The sequence below is a fragment of the Acartia tonsa genome, chromosome 2 (assembly GCF_053477335.1).
Source record: "Acartia tonsa isolate MP-2025a chromosome 2, ASM5347733v1, whole genome shotgun sequence".
Classification (NCBI taxonomy): Eukaryota; Metazoa; Arthropoda; class Copepoda; order Calanoida; family Acartiidae; genus Acartia; species Acartia tonsa.
The window spans coordinates 38,823,117-38,838,100 of NC_137261.1; the positions used below are offsets into that span (position 1 = coordinate 38,823,117).

The 14,984-nt window shown below is 30.6% G+C and overlaps 1 protein-coding gene across 2 annotated transcripts in view; it reads right to left on the bottom strand.

Annotated features, from left to right (window-relative positions):
• LOC145311772 (sodium channel protein Nach-like) overlaps window positions 1-14,984 on the bottom strand; it is a 69,304-nt gene that overhangs the window by 53,183 nt on the left and 1,137 nt on the right. The window contains exons 4-8 of one of the 2 annotated variants that reach the window (XM_080150759.1): window positions 12,537-12,612; window positions 11,678-11,758; window positions 11,328-11,386; window positions 10,210-10,248; window positions 6,741-6,845 (exon numbers count right to left, since the gene is read on the bottom strand). In XM_080150759.1, the coding sequence (XP_080006885.1) occupies window positions 6,741-6,845; window positions 10,210-10,248; window positions 11,328-11,386; window positions 11,678-11,758; window positions 12,537-12,612 (360 nt within the window). Of the gene's footprint in view, window positions 1-6,725; window positions 6,846-10,209; window positions 10,249-11,327; window positions 11,387-11,677; window positions 11,759-12,536; window positions 12,613-14,984 lie in introns of both variants that reach the window. The other variant, XM_080150758.1, reaches the window with a different exon arrangement.

Sequence of the window (14,984 nt, forward strand, 5' to 3'; positions counted from 1 at the left end):
AGTCCGTCAGTCCGTCCGTCAGTCCGTAACGCTATGGGGGAAATGGGATTTACTCAGCCCCTATAAAAGATAGAAAGCTTTTGACAACATTCCCATCATTAAGGAGCACAATTAACTATAAAACATCAATGGCGGTCGGACGGCTTTTTAGCAGGTTTTAGGCTATTTTTTTATTTTCCACATTTTTCCTCATATCTTTGGTGTTTATGGTCCGATTTTCAAAATTTTTTCAGTTATAGATATCAAAATTAAATTTTCCGTCGTTTAGAGACCCAACAATGACGGTCAGACTGCCTTTTTGCAGGTTTTTAGCTATTTTTATATTTTTTACATTTTCCCCCGTATCTTTGGTGTTTATGGTCCGATTTTCAAACTTTTTTCAGTTAAAGATATCAAAATTAAATTTCCCATCGTTTGAAGAAAACAACAATGGCGGTCAGACTGCCTTTTTGCAGGTTTATAGCTATTTTTATATTTTTTACATTTTCCCCCATATCTTTGGTGTTTATGGACCGATTTTCAAAATTTTTTCAGTTAAAGATATAAAAATAAAATTTCCGGTCAATTGAAGAAATCAACAATGACGGTCAGACTGCCTTTTTGCAGGTTTTTGGCTATTTTTATATTTTTTACATTTTCCCCCATATCTTTGGTGTTTATTAATCGATTTTCAAAATTTTTTCAGTTAAAGATATCAAAATTAAATTTCCCGTCATTTGAAAAAAACAACAATGACCGTCAGTCCCATTCATGAAATTTTGTGCTTCGCTACTTATGGATGTTGTCATCCTTGTTTATTTACACTTACCTATTGTGTAATAAAAGTAGAATTTTTGGTTAAAATTAATTATTAATTGCTATTTTTAAGAAAAATATTCTGGAAGTTTCATTGCAGAACTATATCTAAGATAAAAGGCACAGAAACAATAGGCAATGGCCTTAGACAAAGGTTAAAGATAATCGATCATTTTTTGTGTATATTGTGTATAACTTCTCCATTATTTACCCTTAAATCCCTGTTACCTAATGTCCATGTTTGGTATCATTCAACACAACCACAGTAATACGAACTTACTACTTTTATACGAACACAGTAATAGTGTCTGACTAATTATGACGTAACAAAAAAAATTAGCCAATGCAATGAGAGGCCACTAAAAATTTTACCATTGGTCAATAACGGCCTCTCATTGGCTAATTTTTTTTGTTACGTCATAATCAGTCAGACACTATTACTGTGTTCCTTTTATACGAAAGAACCAATGTGTTAATATGTATGAAGGTTTGCTAAGTTCTTGTAACCAGCTGGACTGATCGTTCTACAATTTTCAGGAATGTCTCTATTCATATTGATCGTAGCAAGAGTTACGCCATTTAAAGCAATATGTTTCCGATAAAAAATCACAAAACTATATAACGACTATGGTCGAAGACATTAGAATTTAGAAAGATAAAATACTTCTATAAATTGTCATTAAACTACTATAAGAGTTACTGCAATTAAGGATTTGAAATCTTTTAAATATAATAAAATCTTTCATACCGAAAAAACCAGACTGTTTAAGCTACTCTGCTTATAATTATTTCATTCTTGGTAAACCTGTATATGTAACAGGTTTATTATATACATATAAAGAATAAGAATGAATAAGAGGTCTGCCTAAATGATTGAATACATTCATTAAGGAAAAGAGCAAAATATCTACATTAAGTAAAGCTAAGTTGGTCTGTGCTTCTGACTGATATGGCAAAAGGTTTCAGCAACTAACTTGACAGATTAGGTTCACATTTGTATTGGTCATATGATGATTTAAGATTTTCTAGCTTTTAAAATTTCTGATTTTATTTCTAAGGAGGCCATCTAAAGAAACTAAAAAGTAATCATCTCAAAAGAAGTTCTCTGTTTGTTCTATAAAGTAGTAAGATGTATGGCTTTGTATTCATGTTTCGAAAGAACACAAGCGGATGAACTGGTCTTTCCACAATTTTTCAGCAAAGTAAAATGGTCCAGGTAAGGTTTTAGGCCATGTGGCGGTTGGTCCGAGAAAAAAATTACCTACAAGTAATTTATTTTTTTAAACAAAAATGCTAAACCAAAAACGCCCTTAAGGTTGAGAGCGAATCCACTAGTTAAAAAAGCTTCATCTAAATATCGCGCACAATTATTATGAATGTTTTTTATTTGTGCTATTTGCAGATCATATACAGATTTTTTTTTATAAAAGAACAAAAGTGATACTACAGATTAAAAGGGGAGGTGACTAATGTCACTAAACCTGTCAATTTACAAGAGAATATAAACAAAAGAACGTTGGGAAAGCATTTTTAAAAAGCAATATTCTTTCTTGGGGTATGTATAAAAAAGTATAAAAATAAAAATCATAAATTAATACCAGTTTTGTTAGACTGGTTTTGACCTTACAATTTTCTATTTTAATTTTCGCGAAAAGCTGTCTATGATATGATGCGATAAATAACTATTATAGATCAGATACAATGGGTGGACCGTATATAGTAAGAGATAATGGTTGAATGCAGAATAAAATTAGTATATGGTACAAAAAGACAAATTGAAAGGTGAAAGGTCAAAACAAAATATTTGCTTCTGTAAAACTGATTTTTCTACGGGACCAAATTTTTTACTATTAATCAGAAATGGGAATTATTAAAAAATTCGCAAGATATATTTCCCCTCCATGTAAGCAATTTCTGCAAGGATTAGCAGCCGTTTACGTACAGCCACAATGTTTCTTCTCCAAAAAGCCTCACTATATACAGCATGACCCTCGAAAAAGTATTTTTAAGCATCTGCAGCCCTTATTTCTCAATGAATTATAAAAAAATGCATATGCCCTTGTTCTCTATAGTATTCCACATAAGTAGATATAAAAATATCTTTTTTACCTCCATTAACACCGGAGATTTTTAGAGCTAAAGTTTTGAAAAAGTGACTGAGGAAAAAGTAACTTTTAACATGAAATGACTTTTTTACCAAAATTAAGGTAGAAATCCTTTTATTTTTGTTACTAGCAGAAACTTGATACAAAAATGAAATAAAAAATTTAGTTTTTGAGTAAAAAGCATTTTTTTACACATATTTTTTGAGTCTTTTTAGTTTAATGATATTTTGAAAAACTTACTTATTAGGCAAAATTTTTTAAGATTAAAAAACCAAATAAATCTTTATGAATATAGCAGGAAAATTGTTTTTGTTTCACAATCCTAACTTTAATAATAAAAAAGTTATGAAGAAAATAAAATTAAAACATAATGATTTTTTTGTCTAAAAAGCTTAATTAACCCCCTATTAAATTATTGAGATGTCAGAAAAGTAGGCGGAGCAACTGTCATAATTAATCCTTTTCTCAAATAAGGGTTAATAAATAACCTAAAATTTGCAAATAATCAATTCATTCAGTAGTATTTTTTGCCATTAAAAATTTATATTTTTTGGTGGAATAAAAAAGAAATAATTAGTTAACTTGTTTTTCTTTGTGTCTCATTATTCAGTTGCCAGAAAAACATAATATAACCATTCAAAAAATAAGAGAAACAAAAAAAAATTCTTTTTCTCAGTCACTTTTTCAAAACTTTAGCTCTAAAAATCTCCGGTGTTAATGGAGGTAAAAAAAATATTTTTATATCTACTTATGTGGAATACTATGGAGAACAAGGACATATGCATTTTTTTATAATTCATTGAGAAATAAGGGCTGCAGATGCTTAAAAATACTTTTTCGAGGGTCATGCTGTATTAAATTTTTAATAGCAAGAAAACGAAACAGTAGATACCAATAAATGACTTAACAGCATACTTAAAGCTTAGACGTCCAAGGGGTGTGGTATTAAGAGTACCCCCCCCCCCTCACCCCTAGAAAAAGAATTACGGGGCAAGTACAACCCCTATTGTAACCCCTTGATAAATTTAAGTTTTGATGTCATTGCTGAATGTTCCAGTATTTGCATGCAATCTACAATTTTCAATTAACTTTAATGCCAAAAGCAACCGCATAAGCATGAGCAAAAGCGGCTGCCGATACCTTATTATCTGTGCCAATTGAAGGATATAATATGTGGTCATTTACCCATGAATTCGTCGTGCTAATTGATAATTATGCGAACTTCAATACATATATTGGATATGATATGTTATGTGGATAAAACATTGTTGAATAAAAAGACAAGACATGAATATTTCTAACTTTAGGAAGTTTAGAATTAATAACTTGAACCCACATTTAATATAAAAGTTGAATGATTTAATTGACGATTTATTTCCAGGGTTAATCCTTTAATTCAGCCATAAAAGGAAGTTTTTTTGTTATTTACTATAACAAAGTATATAAAATTGTTGTGTCCATGAATAATTCATCCAATATAGGTGATTATGATGGAGTGTGTGTGTGCTGTGTATGAATAAGATTCAAGTATTATCTATCTCATATATCTGACATCATATATTTCCCCAACATATTTTTTTTGTCGATGGAAAAATTTGCAAAAAGTTAGATTATTAACAAAAATTTCAAAAAGGGCCAAAAAATGAGAAAATAAATTGGAATATAACGTTAAAAGAATTGTAGGAAGTATATTTGATTTATCCTTAGTGTATGAGAGCCGCTAAACTCTGCGGAACAACCCTATACCCAACTTGACTTGAATCAGCTCATATAACAGTAGGGTGGGTTTGTACTCCACAAGGTATCTAAGGGATATTGCCGAGATTTCTCTCATAATATATGAATACAATTTCCAATTGTCAGCATACAAATTGCAATTAGTGTTTGTGTCAAGTCAGCCTATAGCATAAATATAAACAGGGTGCTTCATATCAACAAAAGGACTTTTCTTTTAATATTTTCAAAATGTTCACAGATTTGTCGAATTAGTGCAATGTAAAACTACATACTATAACAACCACAAAATTATTGCTTTAATAGCAAATCTCCCCCAAAAAATCCGCTTAACTAAAAATTGAATATTTTCCCACCCAATGATTTATTAATTTTATTTTGAGGTTGCATCCGTCGAATTAGATATGTTTTTCAGTATGGCCTCGAAACCGATTAATATACGCTAGATTATAACCAGTTATCAACCATACTTAAAAATCATGTATTTCAGGATATTTTCCAAGAATATTAAATTTTTAATATCCGTGAAAAGCTGTCTATTTTACACATCATGTTAGGTTGCAATTTAGATACATTATGCTATTTTTCAGTATATTATTAAAACTATAATTTAGCAAATCAAACTTTCCGCAGAATGTTCCAGGCAAAGAGTTAGAGTAGCTACGCTTCAATGCAGATTTACAAGATCAAGAACACAAAATCACAAAATAGTTAAAAATAAACTAAACTAAACATTATCATGAAATACTAATAAACATCACAATATATACAAATAATTAGATATTTTCAAAAAACTCTGAGTAAAATGTTATTTTGAAAATATTTATTCTAACTTACCCTGTTCAGTAATCTAGATATTAAACACGCACCAACATCTTTTTAAACACTCTACAATTTGCTTATTTATGGTTTTAAATTCAAATACCCAAAACACAATTAATTTGGCATTTTTTAATTACAAAATTACTCATTTACTTTATATCATATCATAGCACCCTAAGGGCCTTTAAAAGTTTTATTTTCAAAATTTAACCCTACCTTATATTTTCAAAAAACTTTAGTTGATATATGAATTGGGTTGTTTGACAATTTTGCGGATAGGCAAAATTGTAGAGTGTCTTTTTTAGCATAATACAAACAAATATCAGGGAAAATATAACTAAGAAAATGTATAATGTCACCTCGTCCCGTAGATAACATAATTTAAAACAACAAAATTAAATAATATCTTTAAATTTCAATCTGAAATAAAATTCTTGAAAATATTGACATTTTCATAATAATGTTTTAAAGTAGGTATGATTAATAGAACTTGATGAATTTTTGTGATGATCTACCATATAAGAAATGATTATAATTACAGGTGTTATAAATGAATTCCCACCAACAACTTTGACTCTAGTCTTCACGGGTTTGACCAACAGTTAAAATTTGTTAAGAAGACATCCTAGTTGTTTCATATTAAGAAAAGACGAAGTGGCACACAAATTAGGTATTTCTTTAGTGATAGCAACAGATACACTTGAACCATTTACTTAGAATTATGATTAAACCCAAAATCCAAACAATAACTGCTTCATAAATCTAAAATTAGAAAATAATAAATCACCACATAACTCATCTAATAAACATTGGTATAAACAAACAAAGCTTCCAAAGACATAGAAATCATGCAATGTTCATAAGAAATAATGTATAAGTAGGGTATATAGAAGAAAATAAATGAAAATTATGAACTGTAATAATTTTGAAATTTTGAACAATGATTATGAAAAATGCGACACTAGGTTGGCAAAGGACATGGCTTTGGCTGTAGACTGGCTCCTTTTGCAACTTATTATATAAAACATTAAAATGGCTGCCCATAAAATACATTTATTCCTAAAAAAATATTCTGCTTAATAAAAAAATTTTAATTCAACAATAATAATATAATAATAACAAAATTTAGTGGTATTGTTTTGATTTTTTGTCAGGATGATTTTTTGCCAGCACAACTGTATGTTTTATAATTTGATATCGTTGATTTTGAGCCAGGCTACTTGCCTGTGACATGATAACATTTCTTACTTATAATTTCTCTGTTCGTACCTGGTAATTTTCTACCTCGTATGTCTGGTTGGATTTGCCCAGGATGAAGTCTGTGTACACCTGCCGGATGAACGTCTCATTGTCGTAGATACCCAGCTCAGAGAAGAAAGACTTTCGCACCTTGGCAAAAATAGTTCTTGTTAATATAATTTTTTTTTATTCATAAGGTAGCCTTTAATTTTCAGACCAATATTTTTTACGTTTTTCAAATACATATTAAATAAGTTAAAGTTTTTGAGATGTGTTTTTGTGTTGGTTCAATTTTCAAAAACGTAAAAAAAGCCATCTATTTTATTTTGTATGACTTTATTGTAACTTTTTTTTGGAAAATATGAATAGTTGTTCAAAAGAACTATTGTTTTTAATTATCTACTTTTTAATTTTTTTTTGTAAATATTTTACATCATTAGTAAAATTATTAAATTTATTTTAATTATCATAACAAGGATGAATAAACTCAAAAGTAAGTGGAATATTCACATAAAATTTCTAAACTTTGAAGACTATATCTTGACATAACAGCCAAGTATATAACATTTCCGCCATGAATATATCATTTAAATCAAAGGAATTTATCGGAAAAGGATGTATCTTTATTTATTAATATAGTGAAGATTTGCTACTAACATAACAGTACCTAGGACAAGTACTTAATTATATTCTCCAAATTTAAAGTTATGAAATAAAGCACTCATAAATCTGTTTTAATTAACCTAATTGGGACAGATCCTAATAAAATACTTATAATAAATTCCGAAGTTAGATTAAAATCGCTTTTTAGATAGTGTACATTGTGATGTTTTTATTTATTTATTTTAAAATATTAATAAATCCTAAAGAAAAGGTTTTCCAAAGCTTTAAAAGGCAATAAAAAAAGTAAGGACGTTTAGCTTTTTTAGATGTTGATAAAACTGTACTGTACAAATATATAAAAATGATTTCTATAAGAGAGAATTATTGAATTATCTAACCTAACCTTTTAATAAAATTATATAGTACTGTCAGATGAAAAAGATAGAAGAAAGTTTAATAGTATTAGGTATCTTTTTATTGAAAGAAGAGAATCATCTCTTAAAATCTGTTTTGGTGGCCTTTGTATGTATGGAGGTTTTTTTTTAATTTTGTGGCACTTGTTTGTCAATTTGCAAAACCATTGAAAACATGTTTTAACACAAAACTTCTGTAATAACACGTTGAATTGTATTGTCCTTGTTTTGCTTAAACCTCCTGGCCTTTTGTAGTCTGTATGTCAACTTGACAACTAGAAATTTCAAGTGACAAGATAAGTTACAGAAAATTCCATTTAGTTCACATTTATTTGACTTACAACAATAGAACTAGAAAGTTTAGACTATTTCAAACTAAATTTACATCCATAAAACCTCAATGAATTAAAATTATACTAGCGGCTAAAGGCCTATAGGATGGGAAATCGACCGCCCTCTCATTTATTATTATAATTTTAAAAATTAGAGGGTGGGGTCATTTTTTTCTAGGGGCGTCTTCTTTGAGGGTGGGGGGGCGGTACACTCCTCAAAATAGTTATAAACTTTCCAAGACCTATGAGAAACTACATTGTAAACAGGAGCCATATCGGTTCAGCGGTTAGAGATTCTTCTGTACAGACAGCAGAGACACATTGACATCCTGTTACTTTTATATAAGAATATTACTCTACCATCATTCTCTAATTAAGTAAAGTCGTGTAGCAGAGCAAATAATTTCTCAACAAAAAGACATTTGATATTTCAAATTGATCAAATAAAAAAAGAAAATCTAATTTCAAACATCGAACGCAAAAAGAATTTTAAGTCAGTCCACTAAAACTATTTGAAAAGTTCTTAGAAAACGAAAACCCTTATAATACAGTTAATTAAATTTTTCTTAAATATTGATTTCTTTACTATTAACTACGATACATTTATAGAGACAGCTACAAGAGGGCTGCGTTAAAACCAAAAACATCAATTTTAATTTTAATAAAGTAACAAAACCAAGTTGGTTAGGGGAAATGTTAAAATTTTTAATCTGACCGGTAATTAACAGATAGACAACCTGACTCCTTAAACAATTATTTTTGAGAAAAAAGTATTTGTTATTGTGGTCAAAAATAGATACGTTATCACACAATTAATCTTTGTTAGCATTTTTTGACATCTCCACAAAGAAGAAAAAATACACTACAAAGAATGCATAGTAGATAGTAGGTTGAACAAATTTCTAATATCTTTAAAGAATCTTAATTTTTACTATTTACTTAATGAATATTGAATTTTTGGTTCAACGCTTAAAAATTCAAATCAATTTATCCTTCAAATTCAAATACTGCATATAAACAGACTATAAATACGAAGGGGAAAAGCAGAGCTCGGCAGCAACGCATCAAGCCTCAAATTAAAATCCGTGAGGATACTTTGAAATTTAGTTTAAAAAGATATATAATAAAAAGTTAAAAATATTTGGTTCATGTAGACTTCTAGCTCATTTTTAACATTGTTAAAGGTTGATTTCCCTAAGGCTCACAGGCTGCTGATGCACAGCTGCAGAACCCTAGGAAAACTAACTTTATATTAAGAGAGTAGCTGTATTTCTACTTGCCTAACTGTGTAATGTTAATTAATTGGGATGGATAAAGACGTTAATCTGTTGGTATGGCATGGGCAGAGCAAACAAACCTTTAATAAATGTGACAGAGGAACAAATTATATGTTTACATAGTACACTAAATTAGATACTGTGCTACATTATAAATATAATCTCAAACAATAAAGCAGTTGAATGTGTTTATATTTCGAGAAATTTGGGCTAATCTATTTTTCATTATGGGCTTATCAGTGATTTTTAATGAAGTTTGTGAGATCCTACATAGTTATAAGATCATATGGGAGATTTCTAGCATTAAATTCTTTAGCGAGGGGGGGGGGGGGTGTTTCGCCTACTGCTGAACGGATATAGTTCTTTTTGTGGCTTGTCATAGGTCCTGGAAAGGTTTTTATTTATTTTGCAAGAGGGTACCACAAACCTCACAAGAAAAATAACTCCTTGTAAAAAAAACTAGCGGCTTCGCCCCTAGCCTCTAGGGGCTTTGCCCCAAGAAGTGATCAAAAAAAATTTAGGCGAAATTCATAAAAGGACGAAGGAAAAATAAAGGACCAAGGAAATCTTCTGTTAAAAAAAAAGGACCAAAGAAATCTTCTGCAAAAAAAAAGGGGGGGCGGATTTTTTTTATTTTTGGGGGGGTCCCAACCCCCAAGAAAATAGCTTAAAACCACCACAGGACCAGTAGGTATATTCCCTGAAGAGTAGAATCCGATCGGTTCAGTGGTTACCGAGACCTTAAGGGACAGACGGACAGACAGACAGACGGACGGACAGACATCATTCTACTTTGTATTATAGATATAAGATTGAAAATGGGATTGGTTGACCCTGAGTGCCCCTCGAGGCCTCTAGGTGGCATTACCGATAGTAAAGAATAGAATACCTGATTAATGTTGCAGACTAACACAGACGGGAAGAAAACCTAAAGTGAAAAAAATACAATCAAACACGGGTTTTATGTCAAACTGCTACAAAATATATTTATAATTTGTACGGTGTGATTTTTAATTAACCCTTAACAGTCGGGCCCCTTGCCGCACCTTAATCAGTCGGGGGGGGGGCGTTCAACGCTAGAGCTAGAGGGCTAAAATTTTTTGTGCAAGTCCCCTGTGTTATGGTGAATTTCCGATCTTAAGTAAGTCAAGGTCAATTTCCGCTTCCTTCACCCTTTTATTTAACAACCTTTGTTTTTAGGTCCTTTTTTACTTAAAAATTTCAAACGGCTGTAATTTTTTTATTTTTAAAGCTAGAAGAAAATTTTTTTTGCAGAAAATGTTTATTTTATTTAAATTTTATATTTGAAATATCAAAACATAAGTTTCAGCGGCCGCAGCTGTACTTGGCAGTCGGCGGTCGGCGGAAAACAGCGGCGGATCTTTATGAAATTTTAATACATTATGTAGACATGTAAGAAAAGCTTAAGTTTAAAATTTGAAGTCTCTAAGTCAAAAATTGCGGCCATAGGAGCATTTTGAAGATTTCTGGAGACCTGGAGGATCAGGACCTGGAGGATCATACCTGGAACCTGAAATTGACTTGAACACCTGTATTTAATATGAGGATGTACTACTAGAGGATATTTTAGTATTTTGGTAAGATAAAATGCTTTGTTTAAATCAAAAACAAATTTTTGTTCTTTACCTGGATGACCCTGCCAGGTTTGCTGGCATCCTGTGCCCGCCAGGATAGAGATATTCAAAAAATTCCAACTCTCAGTTATGTGTCATACCCATACTTAAAAAGTCCAGCAGTTTGGGCTCTTTATCTTTCACACACAGAAAATGAGATAGAAAAAACCGGATGGGGGGGCGTTCAACGCCCCCCCCCCCCCGACCGTTAAGGGTTAAAAAGAAATATTAATTTAACCCACTTAATCTTCACAACAATTAATTATAAATATCTTATTATTAATCAAAATTGAATATTAAATTTTTATTTCACCCCACCATTACATGATCGTTTTTCACATAAAATAACTATCTATCTATCAAATAATATTACCTCTGACAAAGGAACAGTCATTGTATCGACAGTTGTTACTACCGTTGCATTCATAAAGTCTGTGGGGATCAAATATACATTATATTTTATGTTTTGAAGCTGTTAAAGTATACAGGTGGATACGCCCCAGTGGCCTCCGATGGTTCTTAAGGAATTGGGTGTGAGGGGGGGGGGGGGTGGTAAGGGATTGATGATTCGACCCTTCAAATCAAATTTTAGTTTTGAAAAGTAATATCATTTTTGCTTGGGAGGGGGGGGGGGAGGGTACAACTAACGAAGTAGGTTCGTTTGTATGTAAAATGTCAAAGCAAGGGGAAGCTTAGTTTTGGTTAAAATAAAATGTAATGTTCCTATAGTATTTGTGTATAGAAAAATAGCAGCACAGCCCATAGCAACACACACGATCACAGACCAAAATACATGCTTAAAACCTTAACAAAAGAGACAGGGTAACAAAAAAAAAAGGTTAATAAAAGGAGAATGACAACATCCATAAATAATAGATCTGAAATCAATCTGTAGAACAAACGAACCTGAAAACTTGTGGAATGTAATAAACAAAAAACTAATCTAAAAGTATTTGTATAGAAACTTGGTACAAAATTGAGTAAATACAGGATTCTGTTCAAAGACATTTTCACATTTTTAAGACTTGATTATATAAATGCTTTGCTTAAATATTGTACTTAGTTGTCCAATAAATTAATGTTCCACAAAGGGAGGGGTTGTTAATGCAACCATCTCGTAATCAATGCGCAAATGGCACTTAGAATCCGAATTTCGTTATGAAACTTGGCATGAGTGATCCTTGGTAGGTCTATTTTCCCTAAATCGAATAAAAAGTTGGAAAAGTAACGGCTGCCGGCTTAGCCGTTTAGCCGTGTTTTGGCTTTTTTAGGGCAAATTCTCGATAAAATACAAATAAACTTTTTTTAAAATTACTATTACAAGCTGCTTAACAGCTAAAACCTACTAAAAACGGCTGGTAAAAGCTACAAAATCAATTTAATACCAAATAATGTAAAAATATTATTCAAAAATTTGATTCCTAATGATGGATTTGCCCTGAAAATAGCCAAAAACCGCCTAAACTGCTGAGCCGCCAGCCGTTACTTTTCCAACTTTATATTCGATTTAGAGATAATAGACCTACCAAGGATTACTCATTCCAAATTGTATCCTGAAATTCTGACACCTTCTTGCTCTTACCTGCCCAGAAACCATTGTTTTCTGGTTTTTGTGTAATATACTGCCACCCGTGGAGACTTGTTTGGTTACAGAAGGCCTAAATAAAAAATTAATATTTTAAACCTTTTTAATGATTTTGAATGTTTTTAAAATCAGAGAAATATTCAACATATTGATTCATATGTCAGGAAATAGTTGGTATCTTTCTCTAACTTTCTTGAGCCTTTTTATAAAAAGGTTATGGCCAAAAGCATCCATTCTATATCCCAAAAGGAAGACCTAACCTCAATTAAGGTTTTAAATATATGAACTGAACATTATATTGTAAGAATTATTCGAAGTAATTGTAATCTTGCTGGTTATTAGGAAAAATAGTCCCTTTCGTAACATCGCACCTTATGGGGCGATTCTTCGTATTTTTCACAGTAATTTTCTCCTATTTCTAGCCCCTGCGGGGGGCTCTAGCCCTGCAGGACCAATTACCTAACCCTGTGAGGCAATCACCTAACCCAATATAACCTAACCTAACCTAAAATAACCTATAAAAAGTCATTTTAAAATACGACGAATCGCCCCATATGGGGCGATGTTACGAAAAGGACTATTCCCAAATGTTATCAATAACCCAGCTATGTTAAGGTCTGGTCATTAAAAACATATAAAATTCGTTTACCTTAAAAAAATATCCAATTTTTTTACACAAGAGAAGCATGCTTGCTTACCCCACAACTTGCAATTTTATTTTTAAAAGCAAAAATTCAGGGCTAGACGGCTGTGCGCAGACTACAATTTAAACGCAGTGAAAGCAGCAACGATGTTTCATATTTAATAGGAAATAGCTAGAATAATTAACATGGGCCTAGTATGGTAATCAGTTGAATTGGTAAAATTTTAAGCAACCAAAGTGAGATTAATCGTTTTAGACACAAATAAAATAGTTCTTTTAGGTTAGTTTTTACATAAAATAATCCTGACAAGGGCTATTTTTTTATATTGTAAGTAAGTTGTAAAATGTAGGATTCTACCAAATTTTAACTAAATAGTGACCAATTTTTTTCAAAACTAAATGAAAGAAATTTTTTTTAATTGATAAATTATTTTATTAGACTATTTACGACCATTCATAAAAAATTCTATTTATAAAAATAAGTATGAAAGAATGAATAAATTTTAAACCTAAATTGGATAATTCTTAAAATAAAAGATACGCTTTATAGTTTCAATCTTCTAAAAGTCATGTAAGAAAATACCGCATTTATATGACTTTAACTTCCTATTACGTGAGACAAGGTACTCTTTGACTTTAAGCGATTGATCTATGACCTTAGTACATCGTTTTTTTTTTAACGAAACGTCTTGCTCTATCACCAGAGGATAAGTAAAATACCGACAGTTTGATTACACGAGCTTTGTCTGGAAGTCTTAACTATGCATGGTAATTAAGTTGATTTAGTGACTTAATTAATTGGCTTGTTGATATACAAATGTTTCTTTTCGATTTTAGTTTCATGATTATCTACTTAATTTAGTTAAGCTGCGACAAACTTAATAGGATGCAATTTTCATAACTATTTTAAGACAACGCAATTTCTTTCAGCAATTCAGCATAAATAATCTAAAGTATTACACCAGTTTAAACGATCAAAAATTTACTTTTTAAGGGATTGTTAATTATATCTAAACAGATTAATAATCAAAGAATAATTTCTTCCGCGAATATTTAAATTGATGTTCTTCTAAAAATATAATTTCAAGAACCTTAAGTGTACTTAAACATTTGCCTGATTCGTTCTAGTTTTGCTAAATTGACACACACATTGATACATATACGATCCCAGTAGCTGTGTAATAGACGGCTATTCATTTAAACTTCACATTTATTGAAGATTAATTTGTTTTTAGATTTTGTTGCGCTACTTATAGTCATACATAACATATTTTTATTCATACATAACAAAATGCAATTTTTTGTAGTTTTTCAGAAACCCTGAAACACATAGAAAAAGTTGAGCAAGTAATATTCTCTTTGACAATAAAATACATTGTAAATGTCATACTAAATAATACTTTTATGGATTAACAACAAATTTTAACTTTTTTTTTGCACTATCTGATAAACTTTTAAAGTAAATAAACTTATTGCAGTTATAGTTTCGGTAGATTTTTAAACATATTTTTTTAAGTTTAGATTTTACTACAATTAGGACAATCTTGTGCATATTTTGTTGCATGCCAATAACAAACTAACTATTTCTTTAAACAATTTTAGCAGGTATTGTAAAAAAATCTATAAAGTTTATATTTGGCATCTAAAGAATGTACAATATCTATGAATAGAACGATTTGTAATGCAAAATAAACTTCGGATCTTGGTACCATGTTAAATTCATTTCTTCTACGGTCGAACGTAAACAAACAAACGTACATACATCCTCTATTTAAAGAAAGGCTGAACTTCTAAAAATAATA